Raw genomic sequence first — 9,720 nt, forward strand, 5'->3', positions numbered from 1 at the left:
CAGGAGGTAGCTGATCAATGCTTCTCATCATTGATGTTTCTATCTCTTCCTCTCCCTTCATCTGAAATCAGTAAAAATATAAAAATAATTATAATCAGGAAAAACCATAAAGTTTTTATTAAGAAAGGTTCTTGGTGTAAAATCCACTTTTAATATTAAATACGATAAGATGCTCCTAATCCAAGAGTCTATTCGATGAACACTTCCAGTGTAGTCCTCTCAAATGTATTTGCTTGCTGTGCATCTCTGTCTTTACAGGTAAAAGCCATAAACTACCAGCTATTTAAATGAAAGGAGTAATTACACAGGAAAATAAAAATTTAGAGAATTTTATCATTAGCTCTCACTAAAATCGAACAGAATAAAACTTACGAAACCTTTTTATCAGTGCATTCATTACACCTTTTTCAGAACAAGTATAATTTACAGAAATCATACAAGGCAACTTTAAAATTATATATATATATATATATATATATATATATTGATTTTAGAGAGGAAGGGAGAGAGAGAAACATCAATGACCGGCTGTCTCCTGCATGCCCTCACTGGGGATCAATTCGGCAACCCAGGCATATGCCCCCAACTGGAATCAAACCTGGGACTATTCACTCCACAGGCCGACACTCTTATCCACTGAGCCAAACCAGCTAGGGCATAGAAGGCAACTATTAATAAAAAATCAGTACTTAGCAATATTTTGTTTAGCTGAAATGTTATTTCAATTGTAAAAACTATCTCTGGTTACAAAAATAATCAAAAACCTTATTGAATTTCACTTGCTTTTACAAATGCCCCAAGAAGTCTCAAGCTAAACAATAATTTAAGTAGAAAACACTAATTTTTAAATAGTTTGGTATACTATTTCTGTGGTTTATGTACATATATTACCTGGTTTCTTTTATAGGAAACCTGACTAGAAGTTGATCACATTAAGCATTGTTAAATGCAAGAGCTAATCACCTTTTAACAAAAATACTCTATAAGCAACAGTTGCAAGTATCAAAGATATTTTTTAATGGTTGATAATTAACTGCTACAAAATATGAGACAAAATACATTTACTGGATTGTTTTTCTGAGTGCAGTGGCCCTTTGGCTCCCAAAATGAGGATTCCCCATAAATAAAAATCACAAAGCAATTCATGTAGTGGTTATCTTAGGCCAATGCCTTTCTCCCCCTTTCTACCTCCACCCCTTCAGTGGCACCATATTATTAAAAACAGTAGGTACCTGGGATTTGTACCCCAGATAAGACATCATTTAGGCAATTTCAAGTGATGTACAGCTCCTCATGTAAAAAAGATGTTCTGTGGTCACAATTACTTCAAAAAGTAATTATATTCAAATAACCTGGCAGATCATATTTTAGCAATTACAGAACCATAATTCTGACACATGGCAATTTATAAGTCAGACAAATGTGAAATGCTAAAAGATGTGAACAGCTGCTCTTCTGTTTCAGTTCAGAGTGCTGAAAAATTTCGGTAATGACTTTATTTTTTCAGTTAACATAACCTGCCCACAATACAGCATATAGGTCATAAAGTATAAATCTATGGAAGGTAATATCTTCACTAAGTTACAAAACTTTGGCAAATCAATACAGTACTCTTTCAGAGAATAAAGATGCAGTGAAATATTACTTGAGTGATAATTTTAACTCCAAAAATGTCATTTAAGTACCAAATTAAAACACTGGTTTTTAATGGTGGTTTATAGCAAGCAGAGCAAGTTATTTTATACAAATTTATATCTTTTAAAACTATACAATTTCTCCTTTGAAAGTGAATTCCCTTTTGAAGTTTCCCACAGCAGAACAATTGTGTCTATTGGAGGGTGGCTCTGCTTTGTCCTGGGGTTGGTCCAAAGCCAGGTAGAGTTCCAATGCATGAAAAGCTTTAAAATTAAACCCGAAGGAGACTTAATATGTTAACACCAATTTCCAAGTACCATTCAAAAATTGTTAAATTCTCACATAACTATGGAATCTTCAAAACCAGAGTAATTTCAAACAACACTAATTTCAGATGTTCCCTTTTATGTAGAAACACCGTACCTCCTTGTTTTGATCAAGTCACATACCCTTTCTTCAGCTTATTAAAAAAAATTCTACCTAAAATATAGTTTTTAATGTATTTTTTAAATAACAATAAATATAATGCCAGCTAGTAGAGATCTGGGGGACTGGGTGTTGTATACCACTTTCATCATTTCTCTACAAATGCTGCTGCTGCCATTGGCGTCCTCATGCTTCCTCTTGCTGAAGCCGTCAATTCTTCAATCTCAGCATTTAATTTATGTATTACCCATTCCATTGCTTCTCGGCCCTTAAAAAAAATCCAATACATTTATTGTTACTGAGTGAGACCAAAGGCATCTATCAAATAAATGGAACACCAGGAAGTAGCAGGGGGCATTACAAGTCTAACTAAACCTCACCAGGACAGATCATTTGCTGCTTCTTCCTGATGTTATTTACCAAATAACAAATGCCTTGAGCAACTGACATGCTCCATAAACTGATTTTTATTTTGTATGCAAAAGATGTTCTCCAAAGAATCTATAATCAAGTGACAGTGATGTTTCATTTATTTCATGATTAGTGACCTTTTTGGGGGTGAAGCCAAACCCCCTTTTCCTTCTTATGTATTTGAAACCAAGATCCTATGCAAGTGCTAAACCAAAGATTTAAACCAATATCCTGAGAGATCTGGTCCCTGGCTTCCTCAACCATTCTCTCCTGGCACACTATGCTCTGTGCAGTTCCGTAAGGAGAAACAGCAGCAGCACTTCATTTTTCTTGCCTCAGGGCCTCTGCACACTCAGCTGTCTGAGTGTCAGAGGCCCTGCATATCCCTCACAACCATGGCACCCCTCATGCAGCTGTCACCATCACTCACCGAATACACATTAAACACTTCTACCTTCCTGCACTTTTCCTTTTCTAACGATACACTGCAATGAATGTTGCCTTTCTTAGTTCTACAAGGGCAGGGACCACATTTTTTTATTTCCAGATGTATCCCCAGTCTAGCCTCATACCCTGTCTGGAACAAAGCTGGTGTCTATCTATGAATATCTTTTGACTGCTGAATGATTACATTAAGTGTTATAGAACAGTGCACTAAGCATCCTTTTCTCTAACCTTAGTTTAAATCATGTGTTCTCAATGGGGCAAAAATTAGCTGGGTTGGTGGAAAAAATCTACCTTTTTATGTATAAAGCATTATCTATCAATTAACTACACAGGGTAGGGTGATCAGAAAAAGATGTCTAAAATGGATCTGGGACGGGGGAAATGATAATGAAAAAAGGTTGATAATTGGTGCTTTAAATGACATGGCGCCACGTAATCAAGTATTTCCCACATGCTGGGCCCTGGGCCACACACTTTCCATGTTATCTCATTAACTCTTCATGCCTACCCCTGTGGGATGGACAGTTAACCTCCACTTCATAGATGGTAAACTAAGGCATAGAAAGGTTAACTTAACTGAGCAAGGCTGCTAAGAGTTAGAGCTTGGGCCCGGACACCAAGCTGTGCTGGGCCCCAGAATCTGTGCAAGTACAGCTTACATGGATTCTCATTGTATCATGGCTGAAAATTGGCTTGTGAGGACAAACACATGCTCACCGCTAAGCTCTTCCAAAAACAAAACCCAGGAATAACAGTAACCAGGGGGCAGCCTCACGTACTTTACTAGCATTTGAAGATATTGTGCTCGCCATCAGCCCTTCCAGGTAACTACTGAGGCTCACTCCTTTCACAGTGATGATGGCCTCTTGAGTCAAAACAGTTCTGGAACAAAACAAATTCACACAGTTTCAGAATGATCTAACTTTCATTTTTTAAAATAATATTTGGTAAAAGAATTAAAACACCTGTAAAATAAGTTTGTTAAACCATTTTTTTACTTACCTTTCTGGGTCCTGAGGATGTGGTTTATATATAAGTCTCTCATCTACTGAAACCATATTTGTAAATGAAATCTATAGAAATTAAAAAAAAAAATTCAGTTCATGTGGGAAACCAGGACTAAAAACATTTCCAAAATTAAGTCACAAACCCAAATTTTGTATACAGAACAAGAACAAGAACAAATAAACCACTTTGATATTACTGTGTAGACAAAATTTAAATTTCATTCTTTTTATTAAAAATAATAAATTTGACAAAAGCATTGTAAGAGTACTAACACACAGAATCCCAAGTAATTTTACTGAGTGCTAGCCCCTACAAATGCTAAGTAGGCTCACTGAGTGGTGAGGCTAAGCTGCAAAAAGGCAAAGGCAGCAGAGCATGTGAGTGCTGACTGCCTAAACGCCCACACAGAGCTAGATTCATCTCTTCAACACTAGGAGTGACAAAAACTTAGGCCAAATAGTTTAAAATAAGACAAAAGGAAGCCAAAACTTACATTAGTGGATTTAAGTTCCATTGTTTTCTCTACAGGATCAACTACAGAATGTTCTTGCACATATGTTTTGGTTCTTGCCGCACCAATCAGCTAAATAAAACATCCACAATTAGTAATCAGAGGAGGAAGGATTTCTTAACAAGTGTATCAATATTTTATTTGAAAGTAAAATGTGTTAATGTCTTGAACCAAAAATCTGTTTCGTAAAAAACAAAACAAATCCATGAGGCATCAGACAAAGGTCAGAATGGAGGCCCATCTGAGATACCAGGAATTCACACCCCATGGATAAGATGAGACGCCACACAACACCCTGCCCAGAAGCAATGAGCAAGCAGCCCCCTGAGCGCACTGCAGTGATGACGGATGCCGGACCTGCCAATGGCCAAGGAGCAGGCTGAAACGTGGGACTCAGAGGGTCTGGGAAACATGGCATCTGGAACAAGGAGAGCTCAGAGCACCAGTCAGCACTTTCCTAGAGCCATCCAAAGGAGACGGTGCAACGGCCTCATTCTCCAGGCAGGAAACAGCCACGTCATGAAGGAGGACATCACACCCAGTGTCACTCCCCGTGCCCTGCCCCAAGCCAATCACCCAATCTCCTCATTTCTGGGCCCCCATTACCTAATGCAGTGGTTTGTACAAAGGAAGCAATCAGTGCCTTCCTGTTGCAAACGGTGTACTTTTGTTTACCTTCTAGAAAGGGAACTTCTACTAAAAACTGGATCCACTTATCATACCATAGTTTCCCACACTATAAACTGGCATTCCAGTTTCTTACTGGTTAAATTGAATCACTAAAGCCTGCTTGCTTGAAACTGAATAGAACTCTGTTTTGAAATGTATGGAGAGGAGGCCCAGATCTTGGAACGATGTGCAACAGCAAGGCCAAGAAAATGCTGTTCTCTTCATGTGCACGAACCACCACTGACCACACAACTGTCAGCTAACAATCCCCTCCAAACCATTATTTCCAAATCTTACTGTTGGTCTCAAGTTGCTGGCAAAAACAGGAAAAGTAGGATATTCCTCATTTTAAACTACAGAGCATTAGCTGGCTTCCTTCAGAAAGTTTTATCAGGTGCCTTCATGAAGACTGTAATAATATTTCCAATTCATTATACACTCATAAGTCAAGTTTATTATAATACAATTTGAACTGATGAAAAAATGACATTCAGAATCTGCTCCCACAGCCTATTTGAAATTATAATGTGGTTTGGAAAACTTCTCCCCAGCAGTCACATTTCTGCAGGAATAAAGACACACTTACAGATTTCACAATGGAAGGCAGGCCCCACTCTGTGCTGAGCAGTCTATGGCTGTGCAACTTTCCAGAAGGATCTACATGTCTGTCCAATACATCGACTCCAACCACACTTGGGTTCATAGGGTTTGGATATTTCTGCATTGCGGCTGTTGTAACAGTTTCCCATGGGTGGCTGCAACATAAAGCACAATCAAACATTTAAAAATATACCTTTAAATTAAGCATTTTATAACCCATCAAATTATTCTTTGCAATTGAAGTTTAATATACCTAGGGAAAATTTTCTCAAAAGATGAGTTTAGGGGCTCAATCTAAATTTTAAAAATATACATTTTAGTCTTTTTTCAGCACAGGTTATAGGTACAATTGATTTCTATAAAGATTAAAAAAAAAAAAAAGATTAAAATAGCCTACGGAGCATCACAGTGCAGGTTCTTAAATAATCTTTCCTATTTACCCATGTCTATTTTCACATGAAATTTTGTTTCTAAGAACCAAATTCATAAAAATTATATTCTACAGAATCAAGCAACAAAAATTATACCATTTATCTTTTTGTCTGACCCCAATTATACAAAGCTACAAAGTAACGAGAGTAAAGACCTTATTTGCCCTGTAAATTCTTACAGTGATTACAAAGATTCAAAACATTACTGATTTAAATACCATATTAAAAATGTATTTTTCTCTACATTAAGGTAATAAATAACAGTGACGCCCCTCCAATCAATCTTGATCCATTGCTTTGCTCCGAGGAGTGGTTCTGGTTGGCTTTGAAAAGATAATAAAATGTTTTTAAGATGCTGCTAATATGCTATTTCTTAATATATTAAGATTTGCTTATCTTCTAGGATTGAAATGGAACCTGCAGCATCTTCATCTCTTGAGAAAACACATGTGCCTGGTGATTCAAACGTTCACTCTACAACTTATGTGAATAGGAGGCTGTACAAAAGACATCCTTTTCAAAGGAGCCCTCATTAACTACACTGAATATGAAAGGTGACTTAACTTTCAGAGAACCAAGTCTGACAACTACTTTACATCGACAGAAGGAAAATCTCAAAACCCTGGACAACCAGTGACATTATTTGGAACTAGAGGCCTGGTGCATGAAAATTTGTGCACTCGTTGGGGGGGGCGGGGGGAGGGTCCCCTCAGTCCGGCCTGCGCCCTCTCACAGTCCGGGAGCCCTTGGGGGACGTCCCACTGATGAGGAGCGGGCCTAAACCACAGTCTGGCCTCCCTCTGTGGGAGGTGACGGGTGGGCCAATCGGAGGAATGGCACTGCCTGGTGGATGCCTGGCCCCGCACCCCATTGCCTGGTCACCACTGTCCCCCGATCATCATCCCCTCCCTGTGCCCACTGGCATCCGCCTTGGCTGGTCTGGCGCTGCCCGCTTGCCGGCCCCAACCCCCCGCCAACCAGTCATTCCGCCATTTGGTCGATTTGCATATTAGGCTTTCATTATATAGGATGTTTTATTTTATTTTATTTTTTAAAATACATTTTATTGATTTTTTACAGAGAGGAAGGGAGAGGGATAGAGAGTTAGAAACATCGATGAGAGAGAAACATCGATCAGCTGCCTCCTGCACACCCCCTATTGGGGATGTGCCTGCAACCAAGGTACATGCCCTTGACTGGAATCGAACCTGGGACCCTTCAGTTCGCAGGCCGACGCTCTATCCACTGAGCCAAACCGGTTAGGGCTATACAGGATGTTTTAATTTTTGCTACCATATTAAATAAACGAACCTCATTCTGTCTTTAATATCAGGCCTTACTCAGCAATCAATGCAGTTATGTAAGTGGAGATATTTTATTAATCTAAATAGCCCTCACAAATAGGAGTGATATAGGACAAGCACTGATTATTACCAAAGCAACTATCTAAAATGAAAATTGGACAAACCCTTTTCCTGACTCCATCTAGCCCCATACCATGGTCAGCTAGTCTCCTTGCACTTAACTCTTTACCTTATCCCCTCAAAAAAAATGAGTAATTGCATGGCTTCGGGGTGGTTATACAATATTTGTAATTTAGGCCTTCTCTCCTCTCTGAGCCAACTGGAAAACACCCACGTTGACTTGCTTGAACTAAGACTGCTTTATGAAATAGAACTAGCTCAAACATTACAAAGGAGGCCTATTAAGATGCACAGTCTTCCTGCAATTAATTTTAACTGTCTCAGTGTAATTATGTGAGAAGATCTCACACTGGAAGATACTCATAGCACCAAAGGGCAGTCCGGAGAACCTGGTGGTGGCTTACTGACCTGTCCAATTTCTTCACCTATAAAATGAGGTGGGAGACACTGCAACTCCACTGAAGTAACAACAAATTCTGCCAATCCCAAGAACAGTGCCTGGTAGGTGCATTGTGGGCATTCACAGCTGATGAAGGAGCCAATGAATGACTTCACAACTGGATGCCAACTACATGCTAGGCCTCAGAAGGAAGTGTGGGAAACCAAAGATGGGTACGACACAGAATAATGCCTTAGACCAGTGGTTCTCAACCTTCTGGCCCTTGTTGTGAGCTAACCATAAAATTATTTTCGTTGCTACTTCATAACTGTAATGTTGCTACTGTTATGAATCGTAATGTAAATATCTGACATGCAGGATGGTCTTAGGCGACCCCTGTAAAAGGGTCGTTCGACCGCCAAAGGGGTTGCGACCCACAGGTTGAGAACCGCTGCCTTAGGCATTGTTATTAGATTGGATCATCCTTAAGTTAGATACGTAGGGAAGTGGTCTAAGATTACTGGGAGACAATGACTTTAATTTCAGGTATGGTGAGTTTGAAGAGCCCGTGGGACAGGTGAGTAGAGATGTCTGGTAGGACCTGAAAGTAAGGATGTGAAGTTCAAGACTGGCTGGGCCCAAAGTACCGATTCTGGTGCCCTAATGTGTACAAATCAGCTGGGACCACGATGGAAAAGCCCTGAGTATCTGGACAGAGTCAGGATCAGGACTTCTTCTCCCAGGACATGTACAGCTTTTACGTGAACATGTCTGTCTTCTGGGAGGAGGGCCCCAGAGATTTCCTCAAATCCCAGAAAAGTCTGTGGCAAAAAGAGAAAAATAAAGATTAAGAATCACTGATAAAATGCTAGACAAGAAGGCCGACAACAGAATCTCACTCAATACTGATACCCAAAGGGAACGTTGGAAACATTAAAGAAAGAAGGGCAGAGAGGGGCTGGGGACAAGCCAGGGAAGACAGGGGAGACAGAGAAGACTATCCTCAGGAGGCGCAGTCCCAGCAATGGACGCCCTTAAACCTGGCAGAGGATCACCCCTGGTCCCGAGGGCCGACGGAGCAGTGAAGAACGTGTCCCGGCGGGAGATGATCAGAAAGACTAGGAGCGCAGGGTCTCTGCCCCCAGAACCATAACCAACCAGGAAGAAAAGAAATCCTCCCTGGGACTCCAACATCCCACGCTTCCCAGGGCCCAGCGGGCTCCGAGCAGGTCAGAAGTTTACAACTTCTTTTAAAACTGCCCTCGGGAACACTGTTCATCAGACAGTGAAACTAAAACACACTGCAAAGCTATGAGAGCTAAAACAATGTGGCTCCTCGGCAAGATCACAGAAGGCAGCTCGGAAAAAGATTCGGACAGATCGCGCCCTGGGACAGGGCGGCGTGCCCGGGGCCGAGGCCCTTCCGGCGACGGCAGACCCACTGACTACACGCGTGGCGGGCGGTTCTTTCGTGCGTGGAGTCCGACACCCAGAAGGAGGTTTAGTTCCCAACACCCGCGGCTCCAGGCCATTCCCTCCGTCACTGACCATTTCGGCAACCCAGGCCGTCCCCGAGGGCGGCCCCCGAGGCACCCCGCCCACCCTCGCCCTCGGCGTCCCCGGTGGAGGGGACCGAGGTCACCCGGCGCGCAGGAGGCGGCGCGGCACCCGGACTCCGACCCGGGTAGCTCCTCCTGGCCTCGAGCTGCCGGAAGTGTCGCCTCCAGGTCGCCGGCGCTCGTCCAGTCACATTCCGACGTGAGACTCCACCCGGCGCTG

The 9,720-nt window shown here is 41.4% G+C and overlaps 1 protein-coding gene across 1 annotated transcript; it reads right to left on the reverse strand.

The window, feature by feature from the left end:
• Positions 1 to 131: 131 nt before the first annotated feature.
• On the reverse strand, positions 132 to 5,862 carry PRELID3B (PRELI domain containing 3B). The gene is made up of 5 exons (XM_023744972.1): positions 5,694 to 5,862; positions 4,421 to 4,510; positions 3,922 to 3,992; positions 3,699 to 3,801; positions 132 to 279 (listed from the first exon to the last, which is right to left on the reverse strand). Exons 1-5 carry the CDS (start codon positions 5,829 to 5,831, stop codon positions 253 to 255), a joined length of 429 nt encoding a protein of 142 aa, XP_023600740.1. The 5' UTR covers positions 5,832 to 5,862; the 3' UTR covers positions 132 to 252.
• Between the last annotated feature and the right edge of the window lie 3,858 nt (positions 5,863 to 9,720).

This window comes from Myotis lucifugus, unplaced genomic scaffold, assembly GCF_000147115.1.
Source record: "Myotis lucifugus unplaced genomic scaffold, Myoluc2.0 scaffold_503, whole genome shotgun sequence".
NCBI lineage: Eukaryota > Metazoa > Chordata > Mammalia > Chiroptera > Vespertilionidae > Myotis > Myotis lucifugus.

What these genes read in the sequence shown, in the direction of transcription:
- PRELID3B (XM_023744972.1), bottom strand. Translation starts at nt 5,831, where the DNA reads ATGCAGAAATATCCAAACCCTATGAACCCAAGTGTGGTTGGAGTCGAT. An exon ending in CATCCTCAGGACCCAGAAAG is followed by an intron (nt 3,802 to 3,921) that starts GTAAGTAAAAAA and finishes GTTTTGTTCCAG; the next exon opens with AACTGTTTTGACTCAAGAGG. An exon ending in TATCTTCAAATGCTAGTAAA is followed by an intron (nt 280 to 3,698) that starts GTACGTGAGGCT and finishes TCATTTAAATAG; the next exon opens with CTGGTAGTTTATGGCTTTTA.